Source organism: Halichoeres trimaculatus, unplaced genomic scaffold, assembly GCF_033239565.1.
Source record: "Halichoeres trimaculatus isolate MK-OKI-2021-1 unplaced genomic scaffold, fHalTri1.1 fHalTri1_scaffold_1, whole genome shotgun sequence".
Lineage (NCBI taxonomy): Eukaryota > Metazoa > Chordata > Actinopteri > Labriformes > Labridae > Halichoeres > Halichoeres trimaculatus.
Window position 1 is genome coordinate 16177109 of NW_027437179.1, and position 23619 is coordinate 16200727.

The following is a 23619-nucleotide window of genomic DNA, read 5'->3' on the forward strand; positions in this document are numbered from 1 at the left end:
CCTACCTCACAACCAGATCCAGCAGAACATTTTTGTGTTGGCCGTCTTGAATGTAGCTTCAGATAACCTCGCTGTAATCCACCTACAAACAAACTCCAGAGAAGCAGCGCCGAGGTCTCTGTATGGAGGGTATTGTCTCACTGTCCTCTCTTCTCCCACTAATGCAGCAGATTTCTGCAGAAATGCTGGGAGCTCCCGGCGTCCTTACCATCCAGGCAACAGTCACCATCAGTCTGAGATACTACCCCGGTCACGAAACAGCCTTTTATAGGGGCCAGAAGTCCCTGTCCATCCTAACATCCACCCCTCTCCACAGTGGAGGACCACATGGGGGTTTTCAGGTCAGATGAGACTCCGGACGAGAGTGAACATGTGCAGAAGAGTCTGTGTTGGGATCAGGGTGTTTACCACATACAGGCCGGCCTTTCTGTCCAGTACACCAGCTGTCAGCAATCCAACAATGGGGTCACTTGTCCAAACAAGAGATATGAATGAACCTATTAGAGTGTAATTGTGCTTAATAACTCTACACATTCATTGTCCAAAGTTATTTCTGTCGGTTTATTCAGGGTCCCGTGTACGATAAATGAACTGTTTCAGTTTGTGCCGTCATTGTATTGCCAAAACAACATTTTCTATTCTGACCCATTTGCCCAATTTGTACATTCATTTTGAGCTGGACCACAGCCTTCCCTCTGATTCCTCCCCTGCTGACATGACAAACGAGGCCAGGGTCTAATCCCAGGGCAGGGTAGCAGGGTGAGTGGGGGGTCAGTGGAGCCACACAGGAAAGAATCAGCTGAATTGTCTCTGGAGGAAGTTGAAGGAGCAGACACCAGGCCCTTCAGGCTGCAGGAGCAGACTGGTGAAGATGTTAAAGCTGGGTCTGTCTGAGCCTCAGGGGGGACGAGGGGTGGATTATGATTTAATCGAGGCCCGCGGTTCAACTAAATATACATGAATTCATATTTCCTCGTAAAAACTGAGTTTGCACCAGAGGGACATTATTGTGATGCTGCATTTAAGACGCAAAAGCATTTTGGTCTCTTTGTGACAATTTTGTCACGTCTCAGCCCGACTGTTCTGACTAACATCAATGAACTATGATTATATTTTATCTTCTTTTTCAACCATGCAGAGCGTCTTTACTAGAGGTAGACCGATATATTGGCCGGCCGATATATCGGGCCGATATTTGGACATTTGTCTCTATCGGCCATCGGCTGTATTTTCTTTTAAAAAGCTGATTTTTGATCCGTTGTATAAAATGACGCAATTTTTGATCAGGCACAAAAAAGATGAGCACCTCAAACTTGTGGAACCACTTGAATACATTACATACTTTTGTTCAAATTATATTAGTAAGTTTAAATTTCTTTTTTGACATTTTAAGAAGAGTGTGAATGTTCACTACTGCTTGTTACATTGTGTGTTTACTCAGACAAAATATTTCATTGTTTTGAAAACTGAATAAATGTTCAGAGGACTGGACATGACTTGTTGTAATAGATTTCTTTTAGTTGCTCAGAAATTGCTGCGTTTCACAAAAATGTGATAAATATATATTTATTTAACAATCGGCCTGAATATCAAATTGGAAAAATCAGCTATGCATATCGGCATCGGCTGCCCAAATTTGGAAAGCATCTGCATCGGCATCGGCCCAAAAAAAACCCCTATCGGTCGACCTCTAGTCTTTACACACTGATCTGAGCTCATGTAGGCATGTTCAGCTCTTTACAAGCAGAAGACGTATTCACCCTAACAGCCTTTCTAAGAATCTTTAACAAGTTATCATCCCTTCTAATGCCGGAGGGTGATGATCAGCACATTCAGCGTCAAGTTCAATCCAGTGTGGGCCAAGAGTTTAACCCAGTTTTTAATCCCTGGAGGGGAAAGGTTTGAGACGTTGGATGCTGAACAGGTACAGATAAAAGTGTTTGGGCAAATCACCTTAACCTCCTAATGGAGTTACTGTGGCAGGCCATAGAGAATTAAAATCAGGTAACAAGGCTTGTTGAGGTTCACATGAATGTGACCGGGATTACAACACAGGAGGGAGGAAAGGGAGGAGTAAACGCTGGAAAATGAGATTTGAAGCTTTATGTCAAAATAATCTGACACAGTTATTAACTTAAAAACATGTCAGTGAGGAACTGTCACCAGAGCATGGGCTTATAAATCAATTCCTCTCCTCAGGCAAACATATTTGTCCACTGCTTTGTCTAATCCTCTGTGGGACTGACATCCTGCCTTGTCCTTGACAAAAGATCCACATTTGAATGCACAGTCCTGGTTTGTTGTCTTGTGTCTGACTCCTGAGAGACCCTTTTAAAGTTTTAGCAGGAAGCAGCAACAACTGTTGCACCATCCTGCCTGCTCTGTCCACTATGTAGCGCTGGGCAGATAGAGATGCAGTGGGCTAGCACGCCTGCAGAAACCAACACCAGGCACAGTCATCAGATGAGCACCAGCTGGCAGGTGGGGAAAGTTTTGTACCCCGGAAGTCAGGTTGGCATTGCGTGACACAACTAACAGCTCCAGGCTGTGTCAATTACAGCTGACGGGGCAGCATGGCTGTCAGGCAGAATCCACAGCATAATATCCAACTGGAGGTCCAAACAGGAGGAAGAGGAGGAGGACACTGCAAAAACTGAAATCTTAACAAGAGTTTATGTCTTATTATTAGTCAAAATTGTCTTTTTATACTCAATATGAGCCACATTCAACTTGTCAGTCCAGAAAAACTTCTTGATTCAAGTTATTTAAAGACAAAAATGAGGTTTGAATTGCTTGTCTGCCAATGTACCAAGAAAGATTTGCTAGAAAATTTGCTAAAAACTAAAATATTGTCTTAATACAAGTAACTTTTTTCTTGATCCATTGGCAGATTTTTTTGACTTGTTACAAGCATTTCAGACCTCATTTTTGTCTTTAAATGACTTGAAATAAGACTTTTTCCTGGACTGGTCAGGTGACTGTGGCTGATATTAAGTCTAAAAAGGCATTTTCTACTGAAAATAAGAGAAAAACACTTGATAAGATTTCAGTTTTTGCAGTGGAGGAAACCATCAAAGTTTTCCACAACTTTAACCCTAGGCATTAAAAGCCATCAGGGCTTTGCTTTCATGAAGTCACATCAAGCTACTAGAAAGCATGTGCAGGACATCCTGCCAAAACAGTTGGAGAAAACAGCTTATTTTTTGACGAGATCTCAGTAGCTTTAAATAAGTCTGAGAGCACTAAAGTAAACCATCTGTCTCAAGGAAGCGATGAAAGCCAAACAAAGTTTAAACACACATCTGCACTTGATGCTGTATAAATTCAACATGTGGGGATCAAAGCAGAACTGCTCAACCTCAGTTACCAGCAACCAGTAAAGACTACAGCAACAAATGGGCTTTGGGGCATTTGTTGCTGAGGTTATCACCAGCCTGTTCCCCACAGTAAAGACTGGAATCAGGTTAGCTCAGAAACACAGGGGACCATGGAAAACCATTGGGCTAAAAACACCAAAATGAAATAAATCTTCACTTTTCACCTTTAAAGTCACTAGGCTCCAGTGCAAATTGCTGGCACTGAGCAGATACAGCTTTGTGCCGTAAATAAAAGTCATGGTAGAGTTAAGCTACTTACAAAACTAAAACAAAATCTTATCTGAGCCCTTCAAAGCTTCATATTGTGCCAACCACATTCTACACTTTCAACAACGTAATCCACCACCTTGTTGTTAACACTGCACAGAAACACTGTTAAGTTTCAGTAAAGTTACTCTACACTGTCTCGTGCTGTTCACTGTCTGCTGTGGGCGCGAGGGGACACCGAGCCAACAGAGCGCGAGCGTCCAAACTCTCTCCACTTTAGTTTGCATAACTTTAAATAAAAATTAGATCATAACTCACCTGGTCCCGGCCATTTTCTTCACATTGTAAAGAAGACGTAAGAGGGTGAAGCAGTGTTTCGCTGTTGTCGGGTTTGTAAGTGTACTTTCTCAGCGTACAGAGAGTCTGTGGAGTGAGTACGGGACGGTCCTCCTCCGGCGGTGAATCCGATATGGAGTCTCCGCCTCTGCACGTGAGTCATAGGTTGGGATGAGGGTCGCCCAGTCTTCACCCCCCGCCCTTCCCCCGCCCAACAGAGCTGCACTTCCTCCCTGGCTGGATGGGATGGGTACAACCAAACACATTTCTAGGATCAGTTTTGCTTTGTAAAAAGAAGTGATAGAAAGTGACCCCCATGCGACGAGAACAATCACAAAGATTGTTGCGTCCAGAAAAAACATGGCTCAAATATTGTCACCACTCCTATTGTTTGCCAACTTTTCAGTCATTGTGAAACTAAATAAATGAAGCATTGACTTGTTTATCAGTTTTTTTTTTACAGCAAATTTACTACATGTAGCAAAAAGTTATCAATGAAAAAGTTATTAATGTTCCTCTTTTGAGAAATATTTTTTTTCTTAACTGTTGGCTTATGTTTGGCTTACAATACTTTTTGTTAAATGGATTTATGTGTGAAGATCCTGTTAAAACATGAAACGTTCATTTTACAGTTTTGTCATTTCAAAGAGTGGGGGACCTCAGCAGTCTCCTTTAAGAGGAAAAGATGCAAGTCTATCTTAGGCCTGCAGACAAGCAGACAAGCAGACAGAGACACCTGCTGGACAGAAACATGAAAAACTACCTTCAGAGTAAAAAGGCAGACCAGGTTGAAGATCAAACAACACTTTATTCACAATTACTATCAGCACTCAGGTCTATGGAAATACTTGCTAAAAAAATCAAAGAAGCATATGAAGGCAGGTAGCTGAATTTTACAAATGTACATCAATAATTATTATACTGTTGTGTTGTTCCTCTGGCACGGAGTTAACAATATAATCACTCAAAGTTCATGGCGCGTAATGATCACAGTGAACCCTTTAAGTGCTTTTCTGATGTAAATAAGAAAAGGACAAACATACAGTAGCGGGCAATGCAAGTTTTCGAGCTACAGTTTCTCCCCATAAGTCCACTCTGTCGACTCATTTCATACGAGGTCTGCTTCTTCTGTATTATAAAAAATATTGTAAACATTTATATTAATTGCACAACATACATTCAGATACATACTGTACTGTACAGCAAGATTTTACTTTTGTATTGTTATCCTGTAGCACCATGTATAGGAAGCTGAACAGACTATTTGGTACCTCTACACTGTGGTACTGACAAGACAAAGAAGTAAAATCCCAGTCACTGGTGACACATTCTGCCAGCGCTCAAAGATTCAGGAGGTTTTGATTGTATCGTTGTGAGATAGAAACGAGTGTAGTCCTGTTCAAGTGTGACTGACAGCAGAGGAGACTGGAAGAAGGCAGGCAGTCTGTAGTCAACTCACATCTCACAGCTTTCAGGAAGATGACTCTTAATGAGGGACATTCATCGGCTTTAAAATCAACTAATAAACAAAAGATAACAGTGAAGAGTTTGTTGTCATTTGCCTTTTTAGTCCGTACTGTTTCCATGTGCAGACACATTGGTGCAGAGAAAGAAAATATGCCTTTGTACGTAAGTCAGCTTATGCCACAGAGACATCACAGGGCCATGACATCTTTGTGTAGCAGCAGGAGTGGACGCAACAGTTCATGTTCCCACCTCGACCCATGGTGATATGAAAGAGGTTAAAGCTGATATACTATGTACATTATTAGAAACAATGGAATGTGGTCCCACTTGATGTGCAGCATCCTGTTGGCGGTTATTGTCCTGGCAGGTTTCACCTGCAGAGGTTTGAAATGAGGATGAAATGTTTGTGAAGGTTGAAGCGGCAGTTAAACAGTCCTGACCGCGTTCTCCTCCCCCTCGTCGGCTTTTCTTTCTTTTGAATGACAGTTACAGAGCAGTGGTCTCAGGAAATCAAATCTAGATTTGAGTAAAGAAGTGTCTCAGGTTACGGTCCATCGGAGTGTAGTTAAGGTCCTCATAGATGCATTCACTCCCTCTTCTCCTTCCTTAGCTCCTTAGCTGGAGAGGGACCATATGCCAGGCCGGAGGATGCAGGTGGTTAACCTACCCAACCTTCCCAAATCTGCCCTCTGCGTGAGGAAACAAATAATGTCAGTTCAGTGTTCCTTCAGAGGCATTCACTGGAAACCATGGCTCCAGCTCTGCTCTGTTCCTACTCAGGAAAGTAAAAGTGACAGGACTCAAAAACAACAGATGGACAAAATGTCTGAACTGCATTGCTTCATTGAACTTGACTGAGCGAGTGATCAGGGAGGAGGATGGTGCAGCTTGGCAATGCAGGTATGTGAGATTTACTGTAAGTGTGTGAGTACAGTATTATTATGAATCGAGGAGAGGTAAGCATGCTGCTTGGTCACATGACCAAGCTGAAAAACTCTGGATGGGGAAAGGATGGGAGCTTGGCTGACTACAGGGAACAGATGGATTATGACAAACTCACAGCGATTTGGAGGAAGGCTTCTTCACTTTTGGCCTCTTTCGACGGTGAACTGGCCTGAAGCATGCACAGCACGTATTCACGTGCAGGGCAAATGCACGTGCATGGAGACAACAGTTATAAAAACACACATACATAACATGCACGCGCACACACACATACACCCACACACACACACACACACAACAGAGACAAGCTATTAGGCTTCATTACAAAGGGGAATAGCGGAAGCTGCAAAGCAGGCTTATGTTTATGCCCTCTTTGGCTTCTGCTTCCCCGTGATGAGAGGACCTTGATTGCAGCAATAAGGAACCAGGACAATTTGTAGAGGTTCATTTTCAGCACAACTTCACAACATTTTATTCCCTTGACTGTGCAGATGACTTGCAATGAGAAGAAACATAGCCAAAGACACCCTTGGGAGCCTTCAACTTCCAAGAGTTCAGAGTTTAACATGAATTCCATCTGCAGAGTTTGTAAAAGTAATCATTTGTGCTGTACAGGGAAGGAGAAAATACCTGTATTCACTGAAGTAGTTTCGCTCTTTTCCTCCTGAAAGGAAGCAAAGGTAACGTTAGATGCATTGCAGGCTCCACTGTCATTAATCATGTTAGCCTTGAAAATGTTTTACAGACCCTTCTCTGGGTTGCACTGCTTGTGTCCCTTACAGCCTCGTAACTCCATGAGCTGTTGATGCATTGAATTCAGAGCGTTGCGGTCGAGGGTGCTGACAGCATTTATCAGCTACAGGAACAATAAAGACAACATGTCAGTGAAAGCTTGGGAAGCTCTGGAAAATCTCTGGAAAACAGGAAAATCTCTACCGTTGTGCTCGTGTAGATATGCCATGAATCATGCAGTGAGGTCATTGTATCTGTGAGTTATATCTGCTGTGTTTACCACTCAAATACCTGGTACGGGTCAGTGTTGAGGTCAAAATACTCCAGGAAACCGGTAGCAAATTCACAGAACAGGAAGTTGTGTGTGTCATTGATGGTCCGTAGGCACCAGTAAGTGTTGTTGTTGGCACTGGTGCACGCACAGAATGGACCCACTGAGGAAGGGAGGGGTAAGAGTGGAGACAACACAACTGTGTTATAAAAAGTTGTTTTTAACCACACCTTTGGAAACATTTTGAAATTTAACAAAGAGATTTCATTTTTTTTTTTTTCAATGCTCTCTGATGTTATTCCTCACTTGTCCAGAAGGGGGCTGTCTGCCAATGATGGTTGTCATGGGTGAAGCATGTGAGGCCGGGCATGCTACAAGTGTCATTGTTCTGGAGCCTCTTGAGGAACTTCCGTAACTTCTTTCTGCGCTTCTGCTCCTTCTGCAACCACTGACTCTTCTGCTTTGAGGGCATTCTGATAACAACCAATGAAAACACAGTGAGACTACAAGAGATAGATGATAATATTTGTTTTTAGTCAAACACTTTGAGTGTTTACCTGACTGAATGCATACGCCCTGCGTTAAGCCTGAACATCTCCTTGTTCTTGAGCAGGTAGCTGTAAAGACAAAAGCAGTTGTCACATATGTAACAGGATCACTGTGTCGCTAACAGTGGGGTCTCAACACATTCTCACCTGGGGGTGTCGCACTGACATTCCTCTGGTCGCACCTTCTTCAGGTGACCTTTGACTTCCCGCAGGTTCTTGATTTTGGTTTGCAAGGTTTCAATCTAAGCAAAGAGGACCAGACATGCAAACTTGATGAAGTGTGAACCAGAGAAAAAGGGTTTTCTGGAGACAGAGTATAGCAGTACCTCATGCTCAATGTGAAGTTTGTGGTCTTTCCAGGCTTGAAGAGACTTGTATAAGCCTCCATCACATTTCACTGTGTCGTTCATGAGGATCGAACATCTACAGGGTGAAAAAATGCACAAACCACCTTTAATCTGTAATATACAAACACAATCATTAACTAAAGTTGTTTTTGTGTAATTAATGAGCATTAGACAAACCTGTAGGTGACTTTCAGAGCAGCTGGTGGTGTGAGTTTACTGTAGGTTGTGGGTTTGGCTGTGACCCCCATCCCACTGAATTCCTCAGTGTCCTCTTCTTCAGCTCCAGTACTGAGACCGGCTCCACTGCTGTTCCTGGAGCCCAGGGGCTGGTAACCCTCCTCCAGGTCTACTGCATACAGGTCTCCATCCATCTCAAAGGACACAGAGCGGGCCCAGCGCTTTCTTGAGACAGCTTTACTGGATTTAATCTCTGAATGAGAAGAAACAGAGGGGACTTAAATTAAATTATTAATTTAAAAAAACTAACAGTAAGACTGGTATCATTTCTATGAATGTTTTAATTTTTTTCCCCAATACCCTATAATACAGGGTGCATTTATCTAATTCACCACTTGATGGCAGCACAGACACATGTTTTTCACCTCATGAATATTTCAGGAGCTGCTTATTTTAGTTTGAGAATAATGTTCCTCTTTTGTATGACTTTATCGGCCAAAGAAAGGACATTTCAAAGTTTAACGTGTGTTTGAGTGTGTGTGACAGCAGCAACTAACTCTTTTTCGTGAGGAGTTTCTTCCGCTTCATGACGGGTGTTTTGAAGCCCACATCAGCGCAGTTACAGGCAGCAGAGTTCAAAGTGGGGGACAGCAGAGAGGCACCTCTGGCCATCAGAGCCTGCATACGTGGGGCATAGAGACTGGCCATGCCCTTGCACTTATACAGCCTCAGCTTGCCAGTAGGGTCCTCCACACACTGCCACTTCTGAAACAAGGTAAAGGCACATTTCGTGGTATCTGTTTCGACTTCATACTACAGAAAAATAACTATTACAGTACAAAACATGATTAAAACAACAGTTTAGAAGTTATATTGGGGAAAAATTCATGACCAATACCATGTGATTTAAAGGCTAACTCTTCATATCAAGACCTAATTTTGATGTTTTAAGGACAGTGTGGTCGTGTACCTGTCCTGGCTGCTGGCAGGAAGTCTGGTACTCTTCCTTCTGGCACAGGTCCTTCACTCGCTGGTACTTTGGCAGGAAATTCTCCTCCTGGGCTACTTCCTTCCCATCAGCTCTCTTGTGTGGAGGCTTCCTGAAAGACCAAAAAAACAAATGCAGTTATTTTAACCAACCAGAGACAAAGAGACATACAGTATGTCACAAGGAGAAAATCTCTGGAAAGAGAACATTTCTCACAAAAGGTCAAACATTTCAACATACCCTCTTTCCACCAAGAAAGAATCTCTCCAGGTCTTGGCCTTTCTGTTTAACTGGAACCTAGGAATAAGCAAAGAAAACCAACCATCTTGTCAGGACACACTGAGATATGAACACTGAACAGGTAGGCGCCCTTGAATGTCAGCCTTGTAAAAAGAACAGCATGGTTTTAATGATTGGCCCAAGATTTTCTGACTCAAAGAACACCAAGAACAGATATCAGATAATACATCATGATGTCCCTTTAAAGAAGTCTTTTTGCCGTCAAACAGCACAAAAGGACAGGCTGGTTCATTTTCAATCAACATCGATTCTGCTACATTTTAATGATTTCTTTCAGTGTCTGCTGAATAAAAAGAGAAATGAGCAGAGTCGTTGGTGAATGTGTGTGTACCTATTGACTGGCCTGTCTGTGTCCAGCAGCTTGAGGATTGACTTGCCATCCATTTCTGCAGGGATATCAACACCAGCCATGTCCAGCAGTGTGGGCGCCAAGTCGACATTTAAAACAATGTGAGGATTACTGCAGGGAAGCATGAAGAAGAGGCATTAATTTCCCATACACGGCATAATACAGAAACAAACCCCTGCCTTATGACTTAAAAAGAACAGTTACACTTACTTTGCACCTTGCTCCACATGCGGTCCTCTTACGTAGAAGGGAACCCGGATATCAAACTCATAAGGCATCGATTTGCCCTTCACCAGACCAAACTGTCCGATGTGGTACCCGTGGTCTGAGGTGTAGATGATGTAGGTGTTGTCCAGTTCCCCTGTCTCCAACAACATGTTGTACACCTTCAAGAAGGACATAATTCATTAAGCACTCACAGAGTGTGAAAGTTACACTCTATGCTTGAAAGCTCAGGTCTCCTGTGTCAGCTTCAAGGAAAAGCAATTGAACGATTCACCAAGTGTGTCAGTGAATACATTATAGAGTCCCAGTCAGAACAAGCACACATCTCCCAGGACCTGAGACTGTCAGATGAAAAGTGTGTGTTTGAATGTGTGCCTGTGCAAGGGAGTGTGTGTGTGTGTGTGTGTGTTTCGAGGCATATTTCTTCTTGAGAATATGTCCACCTGGCTCTGTGCCTGCGTACCTTCTCCACACTGTCATCCACAGAGAGCAGGGTTTGCATCCTCCGGCGCTGCAGCATGTTGGTGAACTGCATGTGGACTGGCTTCATGGCGCCTGTGTAGCGCAGGATCCAGTGTTTGTCAAGGTTGGGAGCGTAGTTGTAGCTGGGGGTTCTGGTACAAAAAGAGGACAGAAAAATAAAAGAAACTGAACAAGAAAAAACTGGACACTTCTGTTTTCGCCTTGTAAAACTAGGAGCAACAGACTCTGGACTCATTTGACTTTTTTCATCCAGTCACAACATGTTAGTCCTTAATCTATCTGATTATCGATTATCTATTTGTATCTATTTGATTTTCATTTTCCATGGCAGAAAACTAGATTATAGTAATTCTTCAAGAGTGCAAGTGCTAGTTGCAATATTCTCTGCCTGTGTCTGCTGATGTCACCTTTTCTTTTCTTTGCAAAGCAGCAAGAAAAGTATTTATACTTTGCTAAAGTTCAGCTTAAATAAACAATGGAAAACGCAAAGCAGTGCAATCAATAGGCCTGTACGCAGTGAGCACAGTTTGATCAATAATTAACTGCCAGGCATATGGAACTTTAATTATTTGAGCGTAAATACTGCTAAACAGCTAATGGAAACAAAAAAAGAAAATATATTTAACATTTGGAGCTGATCGATGCGACTTTTAAAGGAGGCTAATGTCTTGCAGCCTAATACAGAGTGGAGGAGAGTCTGCAAGGTGCCAAGGTGAAAAAGAAGTTAACACCAGAGGAGGGCAGGACTTTTACAGCCTCTCTCTCTTTATGTGGTTGATAAGGGCAGAGGGAGATGGAGTGAGAAAAATAGCTGGAGAAGCGCTCTCAAAACTTCACCCGTGGGAGAGCAAATATATGGAGAAAGAGCAATTAAAAGTTTGTACAAAGACACTGGGGCTAAATTTTGAGAATATTCTCTGTATAAAGCCTGCGTGGCACAGGTTAATGATGCTGAGGGGATTAAAAGGGGAAGGAGAGTGGAGTGAGGGGGCTGAAGGGAGGGGGCAGTAACTGCAGTCTCATTACTTTCCTTGGATCAGTCTCTGGAGGCCAATAGCTGGTCTACCATTAGCCGGCAGCACCAGTCAGCCACTGAGAGGCATGGCAGGTCAGAAAGACAAAGGGTGAGATGTTGTGAATGTGTGTTTTCACATGCACCAAAATCTTTATCTATCCATTAAACATGCACGATTTATACCTCCCTTTTTTGATTGTGACTCACAAAATGGCACAAATCACTAGGATTCATCACCGTGGTAACAGTAACGTGAACAAAACGTGGAAAAAAACTAGAGTGAAACACACTGACTCTGCACGGTAATGCTCAGCTGCCAAGAGCTGACTGCAGGCAGTGAAAGATAAGATCCAGCTAAGATTATAAATTTGTGTCATTCTAGGTCAAATGAAAGGGAATATGAGTGTGATGATGTCTCACATGTGAGCAAAGAGATGAGGATCAACTCTGTTTATACTAAATGTGAAAGGTGAGACATATTCAAACTGTCTGTTGTCACAGAACGTCCCAAAACCTTGATCCATCCAAGGTGTCACTGCTTTGTTAATCCTATGGTAGGTTTGTGCAGCCTGGTGGCCCTCAGCTCCTTACATGTGCTGTGATGCGTTGGGGAAGGCAGAGCTGTACTGGGGGGCAGAGTCCTCTGGACCATGTGGAGCAACATGGCTGAGGACCATCATGACAGGACGGTGAGGGTACATCTTCTTTGACATACGGAAGTAGTTGATGCTGTCGTTGGTGATGATGTCTGTCAGGTAGTCCTGTGGAGCCAGCAGATACTCAGTGAGTGATGAAGTGAAATAGCAGGTGTCATAGCTGTCAGTTTCACGAACAGGTGGGGAGAATATTACTGACCTGGTTAGAGATAAAAAAGGGATTTTAATGCCTGATGGTTGAACTATAGCTGCGTTTCTACCAAGCAGTCCGGTTCGGTTCAGTACAGTTTGGCACGGTTTAGTACAGTTAAGCCTGATACCATTTGGGCTTCTACTGCAAACTGTGCCCTCTAATGGTAGACGGCGTGTAAGCCAGATGCTGAAAGCCGCAGTTGTTAAATAATAGCGTGACGCTGTAGCACCGCAACACAGTGTACCCCGCTAATAAATCCAACGAAGAAGAAAAATGCAACACAGTAAACAAAGAGCACAGATGGAAGACATGCAGCATTTCGTCCTCTCTGTGATTGTCATGTAGCTCTTTACAAAGTTCAATCGAGCTTTGTTTCAGAGAAGTCTGTGTACCGCCAGGAGAAATATAGCCGCTGTTGTGAGGTAAGTGACGATTCTTTTGACCAATCAACGGTCTGCGTGTAGCTCCACCTTTTGAGAGTGGATTGGTTCAGACGAAAGGGTCCCAAAAAGTGGGACGGCTCATCTCGGTTATTTGGGTATCTGTCCCAGGATAAGTCAGTGGAAACGCCACAAATTGCACGCCATAACGAGACGAACCGAACTGGTCTACTTGGTGGAAACGCAGCTTACGTTAAACCTTGACTTTTTTTTAAAGCAACTCCCCTTACATTGCTTTTGGACTAATATCAAGAATAACTTTCAATAAATAGCATCAGCTTGAATCAGCAGAGTATTCGAACTGAAGAATTCATTGCTGTTTTCCAAACTGCCTACTACATACTACATGTGCATGTAGTATGTAGTAGGCACTACATATTACTTACTGCTTTTGCATGTAGTATGTAGTACAAATGTTCAGTTGGTGTGTTTTGTAGAATACTACTTTGGTTTCTGGTTTTGGAAGCGAAGCTACAGGTGATGTTTTTTTTTTGCCTTTATTAATGTACAAAATCTATGGGCAGATCTTGGCATTTTGGTTATTTTGTTAATCATATCACACAGAATCATCATACTTGATTTCTAATCTTACAACAAAGGTTTTATCATTTACTAACAATAAATTTAAAAGGGATTTTATTTTTATAGCTGATGGAAAAAACACTTCTTTACAATACACATATGGTTTAAAAAGTAATTTAGTGGTTTATATTGGCTTTAATGAATTTGCAGAAGTAAATACATCTTTTACGACTGGAAGTGACAAGATTTATTTGTGTTCCTTGCGCATCACTTCACTTCATCTCACGGACCGTCTAACACAGGGGTGGCCAACCTGTGGCTCGGGAACCGCACGTGGCTCTTTGCCTTTCCGTGTACGGCTCTTTGATCCATTCATTAAAAAATACTTATATGTATATTGTTTTGAGTAGTGGTGCTGATCAATCTTAAATATTGACGTATTGATGCCAACATTGGGATCTGTATTGATCAATACTTGGGTAATGAGACTGATACTTAAGTTTCAGTTTCTCTTCTCTATATGTTTTCCTCTCGATCACTTATGTGTTCATAGATTGAATAGATGGATAAAAAGATGGATAAAAAGATGGATAAATCAATAGATAGATAGATAGATAGATAGATAGATAGATAGATAGATAGATAGATAGATAGATAGATAGATAGATAGATAGATAGATAGATAGATAGATAGATAGATAGAACTTTGTCTCTTCTACAGTAAAAACAGAAATTTGTCTCCGACATGGCTTCAAGTTCGAATTTAAACACACTTACAAACAATAAATCTCGATTTGAAAATTGAAAATGTATTGATTTTTATCTTATGTCATTCCGTTTTTGTGTGACAGGAAGTGCGTTTGTGAGACCACGTGTGGCTCTTTGTTGGTAATTGGTAATTTCTGTGGCTTTTGGTCTCTGATTGGTTGGCCACCCCTGGTCTAACATTAGTGTTGTTGTATTGTAGTTATAATGCTTACTCATTCCAGTAGATGGCAGTAATTCACTAAAACCTGCCACCTGCATAGACAAACAGTGTTCGCTCCGTGCATTGTGGAAAACAGTTTGCCAGGTAGACTGGTCCGTTGCATACTGAGAACATTTCCTGGATCAGTAGGACATCTGGGAATTTTTGGCATACTGCAGATTTTGCAAGTTTTCGCATACTGCCTTCTACATACTGAATTTGGGCAAAAATAGTGGGCACTAAAAGTGTAGAAGGCAGTTTGGAAAACAGCCCATTTTTTAATTTCAAAAGCTAAAAATCCCTCCGTTTTGTACATCCTTTTTCACTTCCATGTAGTCACTCAGTGAAAGCAGGGGTGACATCTCTCTAATGGTCTGTAAAATACCTTTTGGTAGTCTCCGCTGTGCTTTTCTCGTGCTCCGTTCCTGCAGAGAGTGTAGTTGTAGAACCGTGAATTCTTAACCAGTGCTACCCATTCCCTCCAGCCAGGGGGCACATACGAGCCGTTATACTCATTCAGATACTTCCCGAAGAAAGCTGGGAGAGGAAAAGAGGAGCAGCGTGTTTATGTAAGAGCAATATGTCATTTTGGCACAGGTTAACCTGCTTGGATTTACTATACTACACCTGTCCTGTAGCCCGAGTTGTTCAGATGAACTGCAAAGGTGTGTGGCTCATGGTGGGCCTGCCAGGAAGGTGAGGAGCAGTTCTCGTTGTTCGTGTAGGTGTGGTGGTTGTGCACGTACTTCCCCGTCAGGATGGAGGAGCGTGAGGGGCAGCACATGGGTGTAGTGGAGAAGGCGTTGGAGAAATGTGTGCCGCCTTTCTCCATGATGTGCCGGGTTTTGTTCATAGCCTGCATTGAGCCTGGGAGAAGGCAGAGCAAGAATGAGAGAAGGGAGGAGCGACGCAGGGAGGAGGAGGAGGAGAGGTGAGAGGAGATTCAAAGGCCAAGGACAGGATGGAAATGAAAGGGCCACAGAGGGACATAAAACAGATGGAGTGAGAAAAAAAACACACACGCATAAGATATTTAGGTGAACCGAGGGGAAAATATAAAATCGGCATTAGGGGTAAAAGTACAAACTTTGCACACACTGACAAGGAGGAGAAGGGTGGAAATAAAATGAGGGAACAAATCTTTTCAGTAAAGTGTGACTCATTTGGATTCCTGTGTACTAAAAGCTTTTCAAGCTGATGGTGATTGTTTGGGAAAACAGATGCTTGACCATAAATTCCTGCTTTTCAATGGGAGTCCTCTCACCAGCGATCACAGGAGGACAAAGGGTGTCACCGAGGCCATTATGCAGCCACTCCAGTCCAATACGCCGCTAAAGGACTTAAGCGGGAAGGGAGATGGCCAGGGTTTGGCACTCAGACAATGGAAGCCATAGGCCGCCCTCACTTCATGCCAGCAATGGAGGGGTTGGCAGTGGGGGCACATGACTCTGAGTGAGCCAGTTGTTCTGGTGCCAGGAGGAAGCATTAGGCTGACTTTCCCTTGCTGATGCTTTTGGATACGCACAGAAAGAATACTCATACCCATGGGACATGGACACAGAGCAAACAGAGAGCCAGATGCACAAACAAACAGTGAACACACACACACACACACACACACACACACACACACACACACACACACACACACACACACACACACACACACACACACACACACACACACACACACACACACACACACACACACACACAGAGGAAAGGATTAGAGGAGGGAAATGTCTTACCCAGCTCTATGTCCTGATCATCCGTAAGGATGAGGATGATGTTGGGTCGGATGTTGCGGACGTGGCGGTCCCTCTGCAGGCGAGACCTCTGGCGATATCCAGAGAGGTAGCCAGAGCCCTGAGCCACAGTGAGGATTCCCCCCAAAACGAGAAGGAGAGGAAGAAGGGGAGTCGTGGAGAGCCCCCACCTCGCCATCACGCCACCCTGCAGTCACCCCTTTAGTCCGTCCTGGGTGTGCAGCTCCCTCACTCAACCTTGGAAACAGGACACAAAGGGAGACCGATAAGAACCAGGTGTACACACATGCACACACAACATGGTGAAAAAAAACAGATGCGAGTTTTGCACAGCCATTACAGGGTGCTCTTCCATACAACTGCACCCGTTTGGGCTGAGCTCAGCTCGTTAATCAATCATTAATGATGCATTAGAGTGGTGTCATTGCTGGGTGTAATGATCTCTGGTGATGAGCACATGGCTGCCAGGCTGGGGCTAATGGGCCTGGGCCCCGGGCCAGCTCAGGACTCGACCCCCCCCGAGAGGGTGAGAGATGTGGGGTGGGGGTGGTTTGAGGGGCAGAGGTGAAGGAGAGGGAGAGAGGAGATGATGAGAGGAGTGAAATTAAAACAGGGGTCAATGAGTGAGTGACAACACGAGAGGCTGGCTTGATTTCATCTATCAGGTCCAGAAAACACAAAGACTGGAAATAAAACCAAAGACGCCACATCCAATGTGAGAGAACAATGGCAGCCTGCAAAAATGAAAGCAGAGCACAGGTGAACCGCCTCTACAGGTTCAGGAAGCATAAAAATCCTGCCCTCCTCGTAAAAAAGAAACATAACAATTAATCAAGTGTGTATTAACTGCACCACAAGGACTGACGCCGCATCAGCCCTCTAAAAACTCATTAACAGTTTCTTCTTGAGTTTATGACCACAACTGTTGGTTTTATGATTTCCTACAAAACCAAATCTGCTGTACCTATATGGACTTTACTGCTATCTGCACTCACTACAGTTAGAGCAATGTAAAACACTCAGAAAATGAAGGAATTTAATGCACAGCGTTTTTACTTGTGAAGATGTCAAAGAAGTATCAGTTTTCTGCCTTTGATATCTGAGTGTACAACACATGCCAAACCCGTCTTTACATCGAGTTCTGAGAGTGTAATTTTCAAAATAACTCACACACACTCTAATTTTTCCCTCAATGTTAAAGGTAAGAACTGGACTTTTTTACAATCTTGTCCAGGATAATATCTTAGATGCTTTTTATTGATCTGAAAATTGTCAGTCTTAAGTTCATCACTTATTTTTCAAATCAATCCAAACAGGCCTCAAGTCCACACACATTCACTGAATATAATCAAGCTGGTAGGACAGACTTCTGCATCGGTGCACAGACAACACATGCAGCGTTCACACATTACAGCGAGCTAAGCTACCACAGCTGCAGGCATGGCCGAAGTTAAAAATAGGAGAACAAACAGGAATCGGAAGACAAAACAAAAACACCACCAGCCTCAAAATCCACTTTGATAGATTTCATTTCCTGACGTGGACCAGTCCCCCTTGTGTGGAGATTTAGCTCTGAAAAGATGGATGTTGCTCAAAAGATGCCATTCTGACGACTTCTCCCTAAGCAGTCACCGTCGAAGACAGCAAGACAAGACGAACGTGTCCCACCATCTGTGATTTAACCTCCAGACGCAGAATATCAGACTATAAAAAACACCAGGAGTCAGTGATCAGCTCAGGTACTAGAGCAGGGGTGGCCAACCAGTCAGAGACCCAGAGCCACAAAGATTACCGTGGTACTACAAAGAGCCACATCACACGCGTGGTCTTACAAACACACTTCCTCTCACACATAAACGAAATGATATTAAATGAAAAGCAGAACATTTCCATCTATCTATCTATCTATCTATCTATCTATCTATCTATCTATCTATCTATCTATCTATCTATCTATCTATCTATCTATCTATCTATCTATCTATCTATCTTGGTAGATAGCTATGGGCACAAGGGGTTGAGAGAAGTACATGTAGAGAAGAGAAACCGAAACTTTAGTATTAATCACATCACCAAAGTATTGATCAATACTAATCCCAATCTAGGCATCAATATATCAATATTTAAGATTGATCAGCACACCACTACTCATAACTATATATATATATATATATATATATATATATATATATATATATATATATATATATATATATATATATATATATATATATATATACTTTTTAGGAATGGATCAAAGAGCCGGACACTAAAAGGTAAAGAGCCACATGCGGCTCTCGAGCCACAGGTTGGCCATCCCTGTACTAGAGCTTGTCTAGGTCCTAAAGGGATGTAAGTAAATCCTGTTGGCTACTTTAAACTCCCTGCACTGTTTGATCTTAATCCTTGTTATGGTCATTTCAACGTTTTTGTTCTATATTTTCTAGAAAGACTCGGTTTTGACTAAAAAAAGCCCGCTTTTGTTTATGAATATCATTGATTACATCTGACACATGTACTATTAGAGACTTTGACAAACACTTGTTAGGCTTTTTGCAAATTCTTGAGGGATGAAAAATATAATAAAATATTTTATTGGCAAAATACCCAAATGTATCAAGATAATAAACAGTGGCAAAATGACATGCCTCTAGCAGACACAGACAGTGACCATAATAATAAGCTCAAAATAACTCATGATTAATCATTAGTTTACGGTCTTCAGCTTCAGTGTGCCCACAGTGATGCTCCACTGTCAAACAGGAGAGGGTTTGAGAGTCCACAAAGAGGAGCTCCCTCTTTAAAGACAAAACAACAACAACAACAACAACAACAGCACACCAGCTCTCCTCTCCGATTCTCTGATGGGAGTGTTACTTCTCCTTAACAATATGAGGAAGAGGAGGAACAAATGCAGAGATGACTCAACATATTGCAAACAAACAGCTTAAAAATTGATCAAAGACAGGGTGATACTTGCAAAAATAAAATGTGAAATATCATAAAGAGTCACTGGAAGAGATGATAAAATCTGTTTCCCTGTACTGAGGAGATGAAGTAAGTCTGAGGGGACTGAATGAGAGCTCCTCAGTCCAACACTAAGCTCTTTGTTCCTCTGGTCCAACTCACTGTCCTGGTTCTGCTCATCTAAGTCTTTCTGTAAAACCCACACATTCATCCTCCTTCATGGCCTGTCTTTCTCCAAAATCATACACCTACACACTAATACGAGCCATCTGCATATGTATATACAAACGCATCCAAATATGTGCAACGGCAGCTGTGTTTGCTCAGGTTTCGTCCTCCCAGGGGCGTGTGGTTCCCCCCTGGAGGAGCACACGAGCTCTGACCCTCGGCTTTATGCTGTTTGAAATCGTCCTTGCTCTTTTCAAGCGCCCCCCTTACTGCCGGCATTCATTAATGGCTTCAGATGAAAAAGAAGAAAAAAGAAAGATGTCAGAAATGTGGAAATCCACAAGAAATAAAAAAAAACGGATGAAAGAAAGACAAATTTAAACTTCGAATCTGAAACCGGCAGTGAAAAGCCTGCCACAAAAATGGATTCCAGGACATCTCCGGTGAAAAAAGAATGGAGTCAGCGTGCTCAAATTAAGGTGGTCCTCCTCTTTCAGAGGGGGGTGTTTTGTGTGGAAGGAACGGTTCTCCTTTTGAAAAGTTGTTTATCTGTTTGAGAAGCTGATGCAGGCAAACCCATCAGTGAGGAGAACCAAAAATATCCCTGAAAAAACAGCCAGCTGGATTTTACACGCTGATGTATCAATAGCCAAATATGTAAATGTCGTGTTATTGACACGCTGCAGTGGAGGATATATTCTGACATTACCCCCACGAGGCCTCCTCTTCCCATGATGCTGAGGACTAATTGGATTTTCAGCCTTTTATCAGCTCTAACTGACACATAGTCCTTCCTCTCCAGTTTGTTCCCTCCTGCTCTTTTATCTCCATGTATTGTTTATCTTTCTGGGTGGCAGATGCTACATGAAACCACACAGAGAAAGGCACTGGAAACCGTAACGTCCAAACAGACAGAAGCCATTATTCCTTCAAAATGAGTGAATAAACAGGAAGGGACAAGCGTTGAAGAAAACAACAGTCTTTAGCCGTTTTATTCTCCCGACAACATGACCAACATGATGGTTTGTATGCATCGATAAAATAAAGCAAGCTTTGTTGTTTCAGTGAACTGGGATGATTCAAAGCGTGTTTCCTGACAGAGCTCTGCCAACATCAGCTCTTTTGCACTAAGTAAGATGCGAAGCGACAGTGCTGATTCAGCCCGACGCCGCAGAATGAAAGAGGAATTTTTGCCATTTAGACAGAAGCACAAGACAACACAAGTAAATATAACTCTCAGCAAAACTCATTAAAGGCTCGGGGCTTAGGGAGGAAGAGCTGGAGAGTAGGCTTGCAGAATATGAGATCATAGGGAATAAGACTCTAAAAGCATGTTGGAGGAACAAGGATCATCCCGGGTTATACTGATGCCAAGTGATGCCTGGAAGTCAGAACAGAGCAGGAAAGTTTTGCTCATCAGTCATTCGCTTGTAAAGAGGCTCCAAGAGACAGCAGCACTGCATCATCGGATGAAAACTTAATGCCATCCATCTTTTATTGAAATGACTAAATTATGAATGTAGTGACAACAGAGCTGGCCATGTCACAGCACCGGCGTGACGGTGAAGACGGTGGCAAGAGTGGAGAGATGAAAACACACACCCAGACCAACGGACAGATACGTTACATTGGCCAACAACACACATCTGAAGCACGAGTATCACAGCTGAAGTGAGGCAGAAAGAAAGCTGGAGAGTGCCTGATGAATCTTCCATAGACCTTGCAGAGGCGTTAATGTACTTTTTCACTTTAAATAAAACTCCTCGGGCTTTTAAACAGGCGCAAAGTCTGATTCATCCAATGTGGAGCCTCCAAACACGGGCAGGATACGAGAACACCCAGGGAAAAATCAGACGTTTATTACACATTGAAAGAGGACGAGTCATGGCGTACACTGGCAATTTAATCAGCTGTGTCTCATAATGCAAAAGAAATATGGAGGCAAGAGCCCAGAAGCTTGAAGACAGACTCCTGGAATCTTCATCAGCTTTGTTCAGAGGCTGAGAGAGATAAAGAGAAAATGATGAGGATAGTGTGAACAAAAAGGAACCTCTGGGCATACGTGGAGTGTGCGGGGAACAAAGCTTGAGCACTTTCATTACAGATGGATTTCTCCCCAAACATGGAAACTAGATATACAGACCAAAGCGAGCATCTAGCGTGGATGAAAATGAAAAAGACTGTGGTAAAGCACAACTTTTAAATCTTTCTTTTGGCATTCTCAATGCAGAGTTTTGCTGTTATCTGTATTCCAGTCCACGTAAAGGGTCGGGAAAGTTTCGACACAACTCGCTCTGAATGTGGCTCACTGCAACACTATCAAGCCAGTCCCTTTGGTCATAATTGAGGCTGGCAGGGCTTTGCTAATGTGTGACTTTGTTCCTATTGGCCTGCCTCGCTCTTAACAGAATGTGCAAAATCTCCAAGGACCCTTGAATTTACCAACAAAAGTTTGCATTCAGATGCAAATTCTGCAACGGCATGCATCTCTGCGAGAGCAACTCTCTCTGAGGGGAGTTTGTCTGTGTGTGTGTGTGTGTGTGTGTGTGTGTGCATGTATGTGTGACTGTGTGTCTGTGGTTCACCATCCTCAATACAGTATGGAATGCTTTTTTCATGATAATGGGAAGCCATACTTTGTTTCCGTTCTTCATTTGTTGTTCAGCAAAGCTCGGCTCGACTCCACCGGCAGAATCGGAGACAGACTCCGTCGTCATGATGTCCCACACAAGCTATGCCTCAATCTTTATCAACACTTTCAGAACATAGCAAGGGCAAACACTTCTGACCAAGAACTCTGAAGAACAAGAGGTAATGTGCAGCTGTAGACAGAGCGCTTTATCAGCCCGCCTCAGAAGGTGACCTGAATTCTATTAAATGATAAAACACAAAAAGGTGTTCAGTGGATTATTCAAGCTGCTACCTCAAAACTCACAGGGCTGATTGGATACATTTTAAAGCTTTCTGTAAACACCTCAGGTTCAGTTAGCAGTCCCATGTACTAAAGCTACAGGCTTTGTCGGCACAGTCGCTGGTTTGGCTGTTGCCTCAAACTCTCCCTGCATTTTCTTTCTCTGATAAAAGAGAGAACATCCCCAAAAACTACTAAAAAGAATTGTAAACTAGTTGAGCTGGAGTGAAAAACAGTTGTCTGTTGTTTCTTTTGACTTATTTATGGACTTCTTGTAGAACAGTTATATAAAAGTAGAATAATTAAAGATTGTGATGTTGTTCTGAATATTTTAGCAGGTGTAATATTCTTCACATCAGTTCTCAGTTGAGCTGACATTTAAAAGTTGTATCACAGTGTTCAAACTGGCCAAGAACCAAGCACTGCTTATAGCATTGCAATAAAACAAGCGTTACGACGCCATAAGACGCCAAAGCTCTGTTTCTGTTTTCATCCATATTGCTTGCATGAGTATGGACAGAAGAGGCAATTTCAGGAAGTTCAGATAAGAAATAGGCGCCGCCCTGTTGGCTATGGCTGCCTCTTGCAGCAGCTCTCTCTTTTTTGCCCGTTTCTTGTAATTTTTTTGTCTCTTTTTTGTAATCTTTTATTTGGAGAGGATCATTACTTTGTATGGCTCATTTGTTGGTCATGGACATCAAACTTTTTGTGGCGTCAGTGATGTTTTTACTACTTTTTCTCCCGTGTTTGTCTGAAGATCCTACATGTAACCATGTCTGCATTGTTTACATGTGAACTCAGCTGTTAGCAGCCTGTAGCATGTCAATGCTAACTGGTGTTAGGCCGGACGTCTTCCCACAAGGTGAGGAGAAGGAGGTGAGGACGATGTGCTGTGTGACATGGACCTGTCCTTCCATCCATCGTTATTGGGAACTCAAGATCTATCTCCAATAAGATGGACAAGCTAGCCATGCTAACCCAGCAACAGAGAGAATACCAGAGTGCAGAGTAGCATTATGCTATTCACAGACAAGGCTAACGGGACACCAGATATCAACGCCACATTGAAAAAGCTTCACCTGCTTTAAGCAGACAGGATCCAGGAGACAGAGATGGAGCATGACTGGAAAGCTCAGTCCTGGACCCTGTGGAGGTGGAGGCTGGCTGAACTGGAGAATGATGAACAAGCTGTCATCATCTATTTTCCTATGGACCTTTTTTGCACTTTCTATACTCTTTCTTGTGCCAACAGAGTTCTATTC

General features: G+C 42.8%; 2 protein-coding genes across 7 annotated transcripts in view; both read right to left on the minus strand.

Annotated features, from left to right (window-relative positions):
- The window catches only part of arhgap46a (Rho GTPase activating protein 46a), a 34059-nt gene extending 29996 nt beyond the window's left edge, over window positions 1-4063 (minus strand). For 2 of the 3 annotated variants that reach the window (XM_074669906.1, XM_074669914.1), the window contains exon 1: window positions 3903-4063. In XM_074669906.1, the coding sequence (XP_074526007.1) occupies window positions 3903-3916 (14 nt within the window). In that variant the 5' untranslated portion in view covers window positions 3917-4063. Of the gene's footprint in view, window positions 1-5; window positions 234-3902 lie in introns of those variants that run through there. The other variant, XM_074669923.1, reaches the window with a different exon arrangement.
- A 666-nt stretch (window positions 4064-4729) lies between these two features.
- Window positions 4730-23619, minus strand: part of sulf2a (sulfatase 2a) — a 56391-nt gene continuing 37501 nt past the window's right edge. For 3 of the 4 annotated variants that reach the window (XM_074671901.1, XM_074671882.1, XM_074671892.1), the window contains 20 exons: window positions 16294-16548; window positions 15173-15412; window positions 14931-15082; window positions 12359-12528; window positions 10733-10883; window positions 10255-10430; window positions 10027-10155; window positions 9636-9692; window positions 9378-9507; window positions 8965-9172; window positions 8408-8660; window positions 8210-8306; window positions 8031-8125; window positions 7893-7952; window positions 7642-7808; window positions 7356-7498; window positions 7080-7188; window positions 6963-6996; window positions 6448-6501; window positions 4730-6076 (listed from right to left, as the gene is read on the minus strand). In XM_074671901.1, coding sequence (XP_074528002.1) covers window positions 6046-6076; window positions 6448-6501; window positions 6963-6996; window positions 7080-7188; window positions 7356-7498; window positions 7642-7808; window positions 7893-7952; window positions 8031-8125; window positions 8210-8306; window positions 8408-8660; window positions 8965-9172; window positions 9378-9507; window positions 9636-9692; window positions 10027-10155; window positions 10255-10430; window positions 10733-10883; window positions 12359-12528; window positions 14931-15082; window positions 15173-15412; window positions 16294-16489 — 2652 coding nt within the window. In that variant the 5' untranslated portion in view covers window positions 16490-16548 and the 3' untranslated portion in view covers window positions 4730-6045. The remainder of the gene's footprint in view (window positions 6077-6447; window positions 6502-6962; window positions 6997-7079; window positions 7189-7355; window positions 7499-7641; window positions 7809-7892; window positions 7953-8030; window positions 8126-8209; window positions 8307-8407; window positions 8661-8964; window positions 9173-9377; window positions 9508-9635; window positions 9693-10026; window positions 10156-10254; window positions 10431-10732; window positions 10884-12358; window positions 12529-14930; window positions 15083-15172; window positions 15413-16293; window positions 16549-23619) is intronic. The other variant, XM_074671910.1, reaches the window with a different exon arrangement.